This window comes from Capra hircus, chromosome 8 (assembly GCF_001704415.2).
Source record: "Capra hircus breed San Clemente chromosome 8, ASM170441v1, whole genome shotgun sequence".
Taxonomy (NCBI): Eukaryota; Metazoa; Chordata; class Mammalia; order Artiodactyla; family Bovidae; genus Capra; species Capra hircus.
In genome coordinates, this window is record NC_030815.1 from 99589177 (window position 1) to 99604859 (window position 15683).

General features: G+C 42.1%; 1 protein-coding gene across 1 annotated transcript in view; it reads right to left on the reverse strand.

The window, feature by feature from the left end:
• The window catches only part of TXNDC8 (thioredoxin domain containing 8), a 36627-nt gene continuing 25539 nt past the window's right edge, over nt 4596–15683 (reverse strand). The window contains exon 5 of the mRNA XM_005684292.1: nt 4596–4699. Within this exon, the coding sequence (XP_005684349.1) occupies nt 4637–4699 (63 nt within the window). The 3' untranslated portion in view covers nt 4596–4636. The remainder of the gene's footprint in view (nt 4700–15683) is intronic.

Sequence of the window (15683 nt, forward strand, 5' to 3'; positions counted from 1 at the left end):
TTTCTAGGCAGGAATAAAGATGTATTCCTGGTCTTGGTTGCACTGCACATACAGGGATGGAGGGCCACTACCTTTGTCTTAGGAAGCTAAGGCTCATGGGAGACAGACATGGGGTGGCCAGGTTTAGCAAATAAAAAATACAGGGCACTCAGTTAACTATTACATGGGACATACATTAAAAAATCTGAAATTCAAAATTTACTAGGCACCATGTATATTATCTGGCACTCTAGGCAGACAAAAAAAATCCACCACACCCCACAAAAGATAGCGGCTCTAATGATTGTACATACAAAGCTCCATAGACACTCAAGAGAAGGAATTCTCTTCCCTGTCTGGGATCCTGGAGGGAGGCTTCGCATGATGATGTGGACTCATGTGAAGGAACGGTGTGTTTGCTAGTGATGCTGAAGAATGTTTGGCAGGGAGAGATGCGAGGAGGCAATTTCAAATACAGGGAAGACTACAGAGCTTGACATATGATAATGCCTGGAGTCCTTGGACAATGGGAGGAGGGCAAACATGAATGTAAGGGCCAGATCGTGAAGGGCTTTGGCAGAAAGATGAATGATTCACAATTTCATTCTGCCGTCAGCAGGAAACCATTCCACTTCTACTTGTTGTTTTTTTTTTTTGGTTGTTCTTTCATATAATCAGAGTTTGGTTACATTTTCACACAATGGAAGCCACAGACCCATGTGACCATGAGAGAGAATTTCAAGCAGTAATTTCGGATGATTTGGGGTGGTATGGGGAATGTGGCATTAAATAGCTTTGACACAGGGAGAATACTATTTTTTTTGCTGTTCAATTTAAACCCCTTAATTTTATTTTTACGTGTACATAAAACTAATAGGCAGTACTTCCTTTTGTGGCACAATGGATAGGAATCTGCCTGCCAATGCAGGGGACATGGGTTCAATTCCTGGTCCAGGATGATTCCACATGCTGTGGAGCAACTAAGCCCATGAGCCACAATAACTGAGCCCACAATAACTGCATGCCTAGAGCCTGTGCCCCAAAACAAGAGAAGCCCCTGCACCCCAACAAAAAGTAGCCCCTGCTTGCCATAATGATAGAAAGCCCACACAGCAACGAAGTCTCAGTGCAGTCAAAAAATAATAGTAGTTTTAAAAAACAGGTTTTTTTAAAATTTATTTTTTATTGAAGGATAATTGCTTTACAGAATTTTGTTCTTTTCTGTCAGGCCTCAACATGAATCAGCCATAGGTATACATATATCCCCTCCCTTTTGAACCTCCCTCCCATCTCCCTCCCCATCCCACCCCTCTAGGTTGATAGAGAGCCCGGTTGAGTTTCCTGAGCCATAGAGCAAATTCCCATCGGCCATGTATTTTACATATGGTAATGTAAGTTTCCATGTTACTCTTTCCATACATCTCACCCTCTCCTTCCCTCTTCCCATGTCCATAAGTCTTTTCTTTATGTGTGTTTCTCCAGTTGCTTCCCTGTAAATAAATTCTTCGGTACCATTTTTCTAGATTCCGTATATATGCGTTAGAATACAATATTTATCTTTCTCTTTCTGACTTCACTCTGCACAATAGGTTCTAGGTTCATCCAGTTCATTAGGACTGACTCAAATGTGTTCCTTTTTATGGCTGGTAATATTCTATTGTGTATATGTATCACAACTTCCTTATCCATGCATCTGTCGATGGACATCTAGGTTGCTTCTATGTTCTAGTATGGAAGCTGTCCAGTGTTGGAGAAGACTCTTGAGAGAGTCCCTTGGACTGCAAGGAGATCCAATCATTAAATCTGAAAGGAAATCAATCCTGAATATTCATTGGAAGGACTGATGCTGAAGCTGAAACTCCAATACTTTGGCCACCTGATGCAAAGAACTGACTCATTTGAAAAGACACTGATGCTGGGAAAGATTGAAGGCAGGAGGAAAAGGAGATGAAAGAGGATAAGATGGTTGGATGGCATCACCAACATGATGGGTATGAGTCTGAGCAAGCTCCGGGAGTTGGTGATGGACAGGGAAGCCTGGCATGCTGCAGTCCATGTGGTTGCAGAGAGTTGGACACAACTGAGTAACTGAACTGATGTTAAAACTGAGAAACCAATGCAGGTATGTTACTGTGGACTAAGCACCAGATTTTAATTACACTTCATCATTTTTCCCACTTATACCCCTTTTCTGCTCTAGGCTCCCATTCAGGGTACCATGTTGCATTTAGCTTCGTGTCTTGTGGGTCTCCTCTGGTCTGTGCACTGGGCTGGATGTCAGAGAATTAGAGGTGAGAAAGATATCATGCTCTCATCCTATGGGAATGTTTTAACCTAAACACTGTAAGGGTCAAGATAAGCAACTCAAGGTTCAACAGAGATCAAGAGAGCTGGTACCCCTCACCGCTCCCTGCTGCTGTTCTCCTGTTTGTCCTTTCCTTAGTGAAGCAAACAGGTTAGTACTTGCATTTCAAGGGACTGAGATCAACTTATCATTCAGAAGAAGTACAACAACCTTTTTATGACTACTTTTAACCTTTTGCTCTTGAGCTAACTTTTAATTGGGAGATCAAGGAGGTCGAGTACTCTAGGTTTACGTTATCGCACATTTCAACATCTTTGAAATGGAGATGACTCTGACAAGAAGTGGCATCTCATAATCTAAGTGGACCAGGTGGCATGTCTGACTTGGTTGTCACTATGTGTGCACAGACTTGGCAGGAGCTGTTCATGTGTGATCACCTGAATCGATTTAGAAGCATTGTTGATGCCCTAGAAGTTTTAAATTGCAGTTTAAAATGGCTTTTAAAAGAATACACTGTCAGCATTGAAGCATGAAGTTATTATAGATGCAGAATGACCTAATCACACAGCAGGAGGATGTATATTTGGGACCCATGAAGGTGAAACAGGAGGGAAGGGAGCAGGGCTTAAGAATGACATAGCCCAAGGACATAACATAAACTGATTAGAACCAAATAGGTAAAACATGGCAAACAGCTTCCATCAGACCTTAAGCCTCAGTATATGCTCATTGTAACACATCAGCAAGCTAAATGACACACCCACAGGCACCATGACAGATCCAAGGCCAACTATAAACATCAAAAAGTGGGTGGTGACACAATTCCTGGAAATCTCCACCGCTTTTCCAAAGTAGCTGGAATACTCCTACCACTCATTAGCCTATGAAGTTACCCACCCCTATAAAAACTGACAACCTTATGCCTTCACGCTGCTCTCACCTTCAGAGATGGCTCACACTCTGTCTGTGAAGTGTTTCTCTCTAAATAAAACCACTTCTTACCTATCACATTGTCTCTTACTGAACTCTTTCTGTGATGAGACACCAAGAACCTGAGCTTCATTAAGTCCGTATCCCAGTTAAAGGACTGTGGGTTCAAGCCCCAAACATAAACATTTTCAACATCATGTTGGTAGCTTGAAATTTACCAAGTATTTACACCATAGAAATTGGCAATCACTACAGACTTTTTCCATGCAGAGAGCCCATTAAACATTTCCTCATACATGTCTACTTACAGGATTGTTGCAAATATTAAATGAGGCAACGGATGCAAAGGACTTGAAACTGAGCAGTATCCCATGGGGCTCCTGGGCACAGAAACGTTTCTGTGTCCCCTGTTTCTTGTTTGTAGGAAATAGGCTTCATTCACCCTCCATGCCCTCTCCTGAGTTCCAAACAGCAGGTTCAAATAGTTGCTAATAAGGGAAAGAGACAAGGGAGGAGCAGCCGAGAAACAACAGCGCAGCCTTGGGGCAGGGTCCTGGCTCCCCGTCAAGTGATAATCACAGCAATATCTTTGAGCTGCTTTACATATACTGAAACCCCACCAGGTGGGAAAAGTTAACTGTATGCTGCTTACAAGCACAAAGACCCCAGGCCAGTTGCAACTAGAAAGCTGATGATGCTGACTCCCAATTACCTCACCACCAACTGATTAGAAGAATGTCCATGAGCTATCACACCCTCCTCTTTGAACAATTACTATAAAATTCCTCACTACCCTCTCCAGGTCAGGACACGTAGTTTTGAGGGCATGGCCTCCTTTGCCTGGTAAAGCAATAAAGCAGTTTTTTTTTTTTTTTCCTACTTCACCCAAAACTGTCTCTAAGGTTCCATTTGGTATTGGTGTACAGAGGCCAAATCTCAGCTACAGGCTTGGCATATTGCCTAGCACATAGTATTTATCCATGTAACCATAGCTGTATACACCGTGCTTTCTTTTCTCCAATGGTTCCAATACAAGGTGATGCACTGGAGAAGAATTTTGTACCACAAACAATGGCTCAGTTGGGAAGAGTCTGCTATATATTTGGAGTGCACCAAGCCAATAAGACTTCTATATGTTTCTTGATTGCTATGATAGATCCCATCTTCTGCCATCTCTGGAAAACCTTGTTACTGAGCTGGTATTACTCAGCTGTGCAAGGCTAAAAGAATGCAAATGACACTATCTCTGATAGCACAAGAGTTTTGACAGTTCTTGCAGTGAGACTGCGACATGGAATTCAACCTGTAGAGCATCCGGAGAGAGATCAATAGAACACCACAATGTTTGCTGGAAATAAAAACACAACGCATTCACTGTGGCCTTTTAGAACATTGCAAGTGTATTTTGTCTTGGAGATCAGCTTACATGAATTCTCGAATCTTTTCTTCCAGTTTTTTAGCATCAGCTCCACAAAGTTCAAAAATCTGTTCACAAATACACAAGGTGAAATATTTATTGGTTCAAATATGGCAAAGATGAAGCTTTGTGGAATTTTGTTCCTGTTTATAAATTTATCCACTACTCATTTCCATCGTCTGCAAGATACTTTAGAGAGAAATACACATTAACACACTAAATTTCTGATGTTTTATTTGGCACCTTTTCAAAATTGCTTATGCTAATATTCCAACAGATTTATGTAATTTTCCATGATATTCCTCTAAACTAAGAACTAAAATATATCATGTTGTTCAAAATGAGGAAACCCAATCATCAAAACTTCTCAGGGCATTTATACACACTGATCTTGAGGGCTTGCTAATTCATATACATGATCCCCTAAAATCAAATGGCTTGTGATTTCCCATGCCCTGACTTTAGTTCAGGTAATAATAATGATTCTAAGAAGCACATTTTCTTTTCAATTTTTCACATCTCTGAATTAGGATGGTGCATCTATCATTGAACATCTTATATCTGATGAAATATGGAAGTTAAAGACCCTTACTCTTCATGATCAGTTTTGTACCAATTGTTTGAGGTGGGTTGGAGAAAAGGAAGAGTGTGGGTAAACTGAAGCTGAGATTTGGTGAAGACTTGAGTTTCTAGTGAGAGAGGTTTCAGCAGCCAGAAATGGTGTTAGGACTTCGGGGGTAGGGGTTAGAAAAGTCTAGAACTACTTTCAGTGCTCAGTGTGCAACAGGGAAGAAACTACGCCCACATCTAATGATTCTGCTTCCCCAGGTAGCAGCATGGCGCCTGAGGGCATCATGGTTCATTCTATTTCTTGAAAGTCAACCCCACTCTTGTGCCTCTGTCTTGATCCCATTTCACTTACCGGCTCGCTCAGGGATCCACTTCTATAACAGCAAATTGCTCTTTTGATTCTCGAGAATAGGGTTACCTAAGTGTGGGTGCAGAATTTCATGTTTTATCTGGGTTGTCTGGTTTGTAGCCATCTCCTCTATAACTAGTTCTCTTGGCCTTGGCCACCAGGGGAGGAAGGTGTCAGGAAGGATCTGCAAAAGGCTCTTTCTTAAGAGTCAGTGGCAGCTGGATGGAGCCTCTAGGGCATGATGAGAGTCTCATGCCCCTCTCAGGCTAGGGGAGGTACCAAGCCAAGAAGTCTTGGCAGGAACAGAGGTCGGACTTGGTCATCTGAATGACCAGGCTTGGCCAGGGGTAGAAAAAGGATGGTAAGCTTAGCCAACTGACCAAAGTACTGAACCCATTGCCAGGAAACTCCTGATCAAGATAAGGCAAAGGAAGCAAGCCTTTGCCTGCTTGGCATGCTCCACGAAGCTGGGGGCTGGGAGCTGGGAGCTTGGGCATGCTTTTTTCACTCTTTTCACTTGAGGATATTAGGACTTCCGAGACAGCTCAACCTGGCCAGAAAGGAACTTTGTCCCTGGTCTCTAACCGATGCTGGGGTGGAAAGCAGGGTGGGAGAGGCTTGGGGTTCACTCCAGTCTCAGTCTGTCTTTCCCCCTGTTTTAAACTATGTTTGCAGTGGCTCCCACTTATCCTTCCTTGTGGCTTCTGTCCAAGGTTCCTCCTGAGTCTCTATCCTCTACTCCTCTGCTTCAGGAGTGGCTTGACTCCAGTGAAGGCACACGTAATAGCTGAGCAGAAGAAAGGCACTGGCAAAGAAGGGATGAGAAGTTCCCAAGGTGTGTCTGTTCCCCATGACCACTGCCACGTAATTCTAGACAGTCCCCCCCACCCCCAGTGGTCTAAAAGATGCTGTTTTATCATTCTTATGGCAATGATTCTAGTGGATCTGATTCTGACTCCTTATCTTAGGATCTCCCCCACTGCCAAAAAGCAGTATGGAGCCAAAGAGTTTGGGGGCCCCTAAAAATGGGCTTCTCTTCTTGGATGAGAGTTCCCTGAACAGAGGGGTGGCACAATCTGTAGGGGTATTAGAAACAGGAGGGCTCACCTCGAAGGGCGATTTCCAGGGAGGGGTGATTTCCATGACCATAGGGATTGTGGTATGCCTATGCTGTGACTTGGGCAGCCAGAAGCCACAAACGCACTAAGAGCCTTGGTAACCGTGGAATTTGACTCCTCTTTCTTCTACATACATTGAATCTAATACAGGGCCACCATCACGCACCCAGGTACCTGAGCCAGGAAACTGAGGCCACTTAAAATATTCATATATATTCAGAACAAATGGCAGCATACAGCTTGGTGAGTTATTACAAAAGAGAGCCCACTCGTATAACCATGTCCAGATCAAGATGTAGATATAGCTTAGCTCCTCGCTCCCAGTCACTACCCTGGGCCCAAAGCCAAAGTCTACTCCAGATTTTTCACCACAAATGGGCTGAGTCTGTCTTTGAACGTTTATAAATGGAATTCTATAGTATGTTGTGTGTATTCTTCTGCGCCTGGCTTCTTACTCAACATGATGTTTCTGAGATTTATCTGTGTAATGGCCATACATTCTCAGCTTTTTTTTTTTTTTTTTTAGTATTCTATTGCATGACTGTAACAGTTTATCCATTTGGGCTATGACGAAGAGTGCTGCTAGGAACATCCTTTGTGCAGACATCTTTGGGGGCATATGAACACCCATTCTTGTTGGGTTCTGTAGTTCACCTGAAAGGGGGATTACTGCATTCAGCTTTTGTAGGAGTTACCCAACAGCTTTTCAAAGAGACTGCATCAGTGTAAACTCCACTAGCAGGGGATAAGTGTTCTGCTTGTCCCACGTGGACAGCGCTTGGTACTGCCAGTCTTCTTCATGCTAACCATTTGGTGGCTTTAGGTGACATTGAATTTGTATCTGAATTCCATGGTTTTTACCCAATCAACTTTCCCCTGGATTTTAGCAACAGCTTACACTTTGTTTCCTTCTCCAGTCTTATGCCCCTGAGACTTCTCCCCCGCAAAGCTCAAAACCACAAATCCTGCCATGCTATTTTTCTCTGTGAAATTCTTGAGTGTTTCTCCATCATCATAAAATTCAAGCTTCTTACAGGGATTCCTTGACTTTATCTTTTCCACCTCCACTGTCGCTCTCTACCATAAACTCTGGACTCAAGCAACAATTTATAGCTGGATTTGTTTGTTCATTTAATCAATACTTAATGAGTGCCTACACGATCCAGACATACAATGAACAAAACAAGACAAAATCCCACCACAGAGCTCACATTCTAGTGATAGTTAAATACTCTTGGTATTTGATTACCAAATAATTCCTGACCTCATACCAGAGATACTTTATAACTCTCTGCTTCTGCTTGTTTTTAACCACTTGCTAACCTTAATAATCCTTTAAGATTTAACTCATGAAGACTTCCCTGAAGTCTTTTTCTGTCATCTCATAGTAGCCAGTGCAATTCCAGAATCCAAGAGTTGATTTCATTACCCATATTCTCCACTAGACCAAGTATGGGGACTATATTTTTCCTCCACAGTTTTAGTATCTAGCTCAGAACCTTACCCAGAGTAGGTGCTCTATTAGAATGGCATTAACTCTGAAGTGAATTGAGCTAAGTTGATTTCTGGTCATTGAGGGCCAGGTCTAAGACTCAGTGCTAAGTTTTGGGGATTAGGTGTTATCTGTCTTATTCTTTCTTTGTCCAGTTTGACAAAGGCAAACATTATCTTTGTGTCTCCCTGTCTAGCACAGGTCTTTGCCTACAGGAGTTTAATAAATGTAGGTAACAAATGAGGAGAAGTTTACTGATAAGGGCTCATTTCACAAGTAGCCTTCTTTCGAAAGGATATATTTGCAAGGCCATTAATATCTAATTTCTGCCCAAAATATTTTTTCATTTTAACCTGAATGTTTAGTTGTACCTCTCAAAGCATGCTCCACTCTGAAGCATTAAGAAGTAGTGTTAACCTTGCTCTGCTCAACATCTTCATTTTTCTTGTACAGCTGCCACCCTAGTAATGATTGCTAATGAAAATTTCAAGCTCCAGTTTGCAAAGACCAGTGGAATATATGGTGGTTGTTCATGCATTAGAGAACCACCAACTACATCCAACAATCAGTGCAAAGAAAAAGGCCAGGGTTTCCTGGTGGTCCTGTAGCTAAGACTCTATGCTTCCAATGCAGAGGGGCAAGGTTCCATCCCTGGTCAGGGAAGTAGATTCTATATGTCACAACTAAAAGTTTGCTTGCCATAACTAAAGATCCTGCATGCCACAACTAAGACCCAGCAGAGCCAAATAAATAAATAGAAAACCCAAACTTCCATTATGGACATTTTCAAACATACACAAAAATAGAGAATAATAACATGAACACCATCCCTCCATTTACCCACCACCCAGGTGCAACCAGAGGCAGTTTTTTATGCCAAAGACATGCAATCACCTATGAAGAGTTTATTCCTGCCACTGGGAAAACGCAAGGGTGTTGGTGAGACAGTGACTTCTAAGAATATACATCAAGGAATCTGGCTAGTGATGTCCTTATAGAATAAGTATAAAATACGTTGGTCAGTTGATACACAACTGAGTGAATACTGAAGTTACATTTGGACCACTTGTGTGAAAGTTCGACAATTTTCAGACATCTGCAGTTAGAAATAACAGCAGCGATAAAATTCTCAAAGCAACAGCAACAACCAACATAAACCAAAAAGCCCAACCAAACTAACCCACACAAGATACTTCTTGGGGGATGGGCTGTGGAAATACTTGTATGAACAATACAAGTTTATAATTGAAATAGTATGATACTCTTTTTCTTCTAAGACATTATATGTGATTAATAAGATGAAAAGGGTATATCCCAACAAGGGAACGTTTAAAAGTACCTCAACCTTCTATTGAGAGGTGGATAGGGTTAATTACAGTTGGTTCCTATCTTGGCTTTTTTCTCTGACTCTCTGACTCCAGCCACACTCACTCTTTCCTCAGAACCATCTGCATCATATTGCAAGTATTTGCACACTTCCTCTTTCACTATCACAACACCCAGAACAGACTCTGCAAATGCGAGCAGGTAAATTACGGTTTTTGGAGCTGAGCAAAATCTAACCAAGAAGACATGGCCTCTTTGAAATAGTCTGTTTCAAACAACTTGAATTTACTTGCACCTGAATTTAAGAAAAAAGCATATAAAGCAATCTGTTAGCTAATCTTTCCTTAATCTGTACTGGCCCCTTTCTCAACTTGTTCCAGTAGTGAGATTTCGATAACATACTAATTCACTTTCATTTTCCTGTAGTAGAGTTAGAAACTGCCTATGCACCTGTTTCTCAGTGCACTGGTGGCATAAATACTTTTTTGGTAAGGGACCTGGTAATACCCATCTTAGGTTTTATAGGCCATATGGTCTTTGTCGAAACTACTCAAATCAACTCTCTGTACTATCTGCAACTTTTACATAAATCTAAATTTTTTCTTTATAAATCTATAAAGTTATAGAATATTAAAAATACAGTATACTTTTTATAATGACAATGCAGCAATAAACTTCCTTTTTCTAAAGAAAAATCTACTCAAGTTATTAGGAGAATCACTGACTGAAACTACTCAAGCTGGCTAGGCATCATAGTAACCACCTGGGTGAGCTATCTTAGGACAGGAGGTCCTGGTAAGGAATGTGGAACTAACAAGCTACATCAACCAGAAGAATTTGGGAAAAGTCTAAAGGAGAGAGGAGACGCCAGCTCATATGTCCTACCAACCTCCCAGAATCCTTCTCACTGGACTCCATCTTGGCTGAGAGATACGCGTGCCACCAGGAAGAAGTCTGAGTCATAATGATCAGCCAGGGACAACCCGGAAACTAACTCCATTACCATAAAGCCTGAGACTGCGAGTCACGTGAAAGAGCAGTTCTCCTGGGTTCCCTTACCTTCCTGCTCTCTGCTCAGGTGCCCCTTCCCAATCAAATCTTTTGCTTTTCAACACATGCATCTCCTCAGACAATTCATTTCCGAGTGTTAGACAAGAGGCCACTCTCAGGCCCTGGAAGGGGTCCCCCTTCCTGCAACAAAAACAGCTATTGTAGATAATATTTAAACAAATGGGTATGGCTGTGTCCCAGTAAAGCTGAGGGTCAGATTTGTCCCTGGGGCCATAGTTTGCCAACTATGAATAACTATGCCATCAACTGAAGCTGCCTGAAAGTCAGTCACTCAGGACAAGGTGGCTTTCTGTTGGAGGGGAAAAAAGAGGCATGAATTTGGTGTTGTAGGAATTTATATCAAGCTTCATTGAGAGTATGACAAGTGATTTTGGACTCTGACCAGAGAAAATGTTATCCTGCCCATTACTGGAAGAGTGGGAGGTAATTTTGTTCTCAGGGATAAAAACAGTTTTGGAGCCATTCCTTTCAATGGCATATACTATTGTTTTTACGTTTCCATTAAGCAATCTGCTCAACTGTCCAGTATTGGGAAAATATACCTGCTTGCTATATCCCTTCACTTTCTTCTCCCTACGTTCAAAGATAAGCTTATCAGCTGAGCCTAGACAAAGGAATGAGCTCATGCCTGTTCCCTTCCTTTTAGGAGTGTCTGCTCAAGGGACAGGTCTGTCTCCTTCTGGAAAGCATATTGGAAGTAAGCCGAATACCTGCCTTTTAAAGATAGCTCTTTCTTTAAAGAAAGCTATCACCCTCCCTTTGGGGGCTAAATAGTTATAAAAAGCATCTTCCCTTTGGCTCAGATGGGAAAGAATCTGCCTGCAAGGCAGGATACCCAGGTTCAATCAGGGTCGGGAAGATTCCTTTGGAGGATGGAATGGCTATCCATGCCAGTATTCTTGGCTGGAGAATTCCATGGACAGAGAAGCCTGGCAGGCTACAGTCCACCGGGTCTCAAAGAGTCGGTCACGACTAAATGACTAACACTTTTTTTCCCACCATTACAAAAACAGTAGAATCTCTTCCATCTGGGTGGGTAAGTGTGTCCTCTGCAGTCCCAGATTCTCCCATAGATGGGTCATCTCAAAGTCTAGGTTCCAAGAATCTAGTTGAAAGTCTTTTGACATGGATCTAAGCCATGCTCTTCAATTACCACAATTTAGCAGTACTGCTACTTTTAATAAAGGTGACACTTCAATTTTCCACATGAATCCATGTGAGAGAAAAGGTTAACATAACAGGTCTGGTTGCTTATTCCTGGTGTGTCTCCAAGGGAACCATGACTTCACTAAGTCCTGGGGACTGTGGTCCTCCAAGGGTTCCTTGTGTTAGTGATGGATGATTTTGTTGTATATATTTCTGGAGCAATGGACTATGCCATTGCTGGCTTATTAAGCTGCTTTGCGTAAACATCAATAATGATAATGTACACCTAGTTTTACTGTTGAGTTTCCATTGTTATGGCTGGTTGTGAAGCAATGGTTGCTTAGCAAAGTTTGTGTATGTGACCAGTCCCCATATAAAAGAACTCAGACCCAGAGACTCAAAAAGGCATTCCTAGGCAGAGACATTCCACATATATCCTTGAGCTAGGGAGTGCTTATCCAGGGGTACTTAGAAACTTAGGTACTGCTAAGTAGCTCTGGACAAGGAAGAACATCAGAAATTTGTGCTGGACCTTTCTAGACTCCAACAATGCCTATCTTTCTTCCCCCTGTTGTTTCAACTCTATGTTTATTGCTGTAATAAATCTTAGCTATGAATGTAACATGCTATTGAGTCTTGTTAATCCTTTTGTGAATCACTGAATGAAACACTCCTATGATTTCAACAATTTAAAATTCAGAGAAGAACAGGGCTGGGACTAGGGTGGAAAATTTAAGGGGCGCCAAAAAAATTTAGTAATGAAGATAAATAATATCTTAGTACTTAAAAAAAAAAAAACTTAAAAAAGTATTAAAATTTAATGCAAAAAAAAAAACCCCATGATAAACAAAACATCAAAAATTCAAATGAAGACACATTTCCACCCAACAAGGGCAGTATCTTGCCTCACCTAAAACCCTGCCCTGGAGAAAAGACATACACAAGTAATTACTGCCTTTAAGTTGCTAATGCTGGGAGCTGTATCTTTAGCAATCTTCAGCAAGGTTGCTAAATGGTGGTACATAGTTGCTGTACTTCTCTGACTTTCCCTTCATGTTCACTTAGTTCTTGCCTCCTCCAGTCAATTAATCTCTGCCAACACATTAGATGCCCATGGGGCTTTTATGTAACCCCTTCGAGGGATTGATACCTCTCAGAGCCCCGAAGACCATGTAAAAGCGCTTTTCTTTTTCCCCTCATGCAGAATGCCTCTGTAACTGTGTGGGCTAAGTTGCTTCAGTCGTGTCCAGTTCTTTGCAACCCTATGAACAGGAGCCCACCAGATTCCTCTGTCCATGGGACTTTCCAAGCAAGAATACTGGAGTGGATTGCCATGCCCTCCTCCAGGGGATCTTCCTGATGCAGGGATCTAACTTGCATCTTTCATGTCCCTTACACTGGCAGGTGGGTTCTTCACCACTCTGGCCACCTGGGAAGCCACAATCTATTAAGACTGAAACCACTGGGTAGGTAACTCCAGAATGCTAAGATGACTTAGCTTAAATGCATACTGTAGTTACTCAAAGAGCTTTAGAGGTCTCTGATAACCTTTATTTCTATATTTCTATTTACCTATAAATTTTCAGGGAGATAGGTACACAGCTAGGGCCTGGGGCTCGAATAATAGCTACATTTCATAGTATACACCAAGTCTAGTGTGAGGCACTTTATTTACATTGTTACAGATTTTCATGATCAAGGTTCAAAGACACATGATGTTGTCACTATGAAGAATGAAACTGAGCCTGAAGGTGGTTAAGGTACATTCCCAAGATCCTCACTAATAAGAAGCAGACCTGGAATTTAACTTACAATCATTTGACTCCAGAGATGGCAAGTCAGCCACAGACACTTTTTTGGAGTGGTGGGTCAAATGCTGTTTTTTATGAATATGAACAAAGACCATTTGGGAGGGTGATTCTCCAGGGACCACCATTCTCCTCACTTCCTGCCTGGCCCTTGAAGATGCTGAGTATGTGATCGCTGCTTCCAATCCTATCCTCTTTCCAGCACCCAAAGGTGCTGCTCATTTGGAATTCTTTTCATCTCTGTGCCTCCTTCTAGGAGGGTGCTTGTGGAAATGACGTCCGTGTCCTCAGCTAGAGCCCACAATTCACACCCATAAGGGCAAGAGTTTCCTTTCGCTTAAAATGAGAGCTCTGTTCTTCTGTATTATTCATTTGTGAATAACTCGTTTATTAGCATCTATGTACTTACATCCCTTCGGTCTCATCTTTCCTAAGTGCTTTGGGGAACCATCTTACTCTCATATCAAAAGATGAAAAAGTAAAAGTGGAAGTTGCTCAGTCGTGTCCGACTCTTTGTGACCCCATGGACTGTATAGTCCAATGAATTCTCCAGGCCAGAATACTGGAGTGGGTAGCCTTTCCCTTCTCCAGGGGATATTCCCAACCCAGGGATCGAACCTGGGTCTCCCGCATTGCAGGTGGATTCTTTACCAGCTGAGCCAGAAGGGAAGCCCAAGAATACTGCAGCAGGTAGCCTATCTCTTCTCCAGGGGATCTTCCCAACCCAGGAATCAAACCAGGGTCTCCCACATTATAGGCAGATTCTTTACCAACTGAGTTATCAGGGAAGCCCAAAAGATGAAAAGATGGAACCAATTTTTGAGAGTTGGCCCATATTTAAGCAGTTGACTAAGACCTGGCAAATCTGTGGCTCTTCCTTCTCTCTATTCCACAGACTTCTACCAGTTTGTCTGGAACCAGTGTTATGAACATGGGGGATCTAGTGATCAGCTTCAGAGGTTCAATCAGCTTCAGAGGTTCACTGAATAGCCTAGCAATATATGCACATTTCGATTTAGGTGCATACGTGTATTCTTTGGGAAAGAGTTTATAGTCTCCATTGGATTTTAAGAGGGTCTATAAACCAAGTTTATGAACTACTCTTAACAGAATATAGTGTAATATTCTGGTCACAAAAATCAGCCAAGGTTTTGGGTGTCACATCTGAAAGACACCAGAGGAATGCCTTTTCACTTTTTTGTTTTCTTTTTCTTTTTAGTTTTTTAAAAAAATTATTTATTTTTAATTGAAGGATAATTGTTTTACAATATTGTGTTGGTTTCTGCCACACATCACCATGAATCAGCCATAGGTACACCTAGTCCCCTTCTTTTTGAACCTCCCTCCCACCTCCTACCCCATCCCTCTAGGCTGTTACAGAGCCCCAGTTTGAGTTCCCTGAGTCATACAGCAAATTCCCTCTGGCTATCTATTTTACACTGTAGTGTATATGTTTCCATGCTATCTTTCTTTCTTCTTTTAACCACAGTGAATCTTACTGGAACACGCTATGATGGCCTAGATGAACACACTCAGGGGCAGAGCAGGAAAGGACCATCCCACCGTATTTATTACCTGGGATTTGCTTTGGCTGGCCTTTGGCCTAAAACTGTGAAATAATTATAGCTGTTGTTTACAGTGCATCCCAGCCAGATGTTCACCCAACCTCTGCATGAAAACTTTCAGCAGCAGGGAAGGCTCATTATCTACCATAACCCTAGGTCATATAGTTATGTAGCTTCATTTGATTTAGATTTTTAAAGTTTTATTTTGTGTATAGTCAATGTGCTTTGTGAATATTTCAAATAAGCAAGATTCAAGGGGCTAAAATAATAAAACCAGAGGCTTTCCTGGTGGCTCAGTCGTAAATAATCCCTCTGCCAACGCAGGAGAGACAGGTTCGATCTCTGATCTGGAAAGATCCTATATGCAGCAGAGCGACTAAGCCCGTGTTCCAAAACTATCGAGCCTGTGCTCTAGAGCCTGGGAGCTGCAGCTACTGAGCCCACATGCCTCAGCTACTGAAAGCTGCCTGCCCTAGAGTCTATGCTCCACAACAAGAGAAGCCACCGCAACAAGAAGCCTGCACACAGCAATTAGAGAGCGGCCCCCGCTTGCCGCAACTAGAGAAAGAAACCTGCACAGCAGCAAAGACCCAGCATGGCCAAAAAT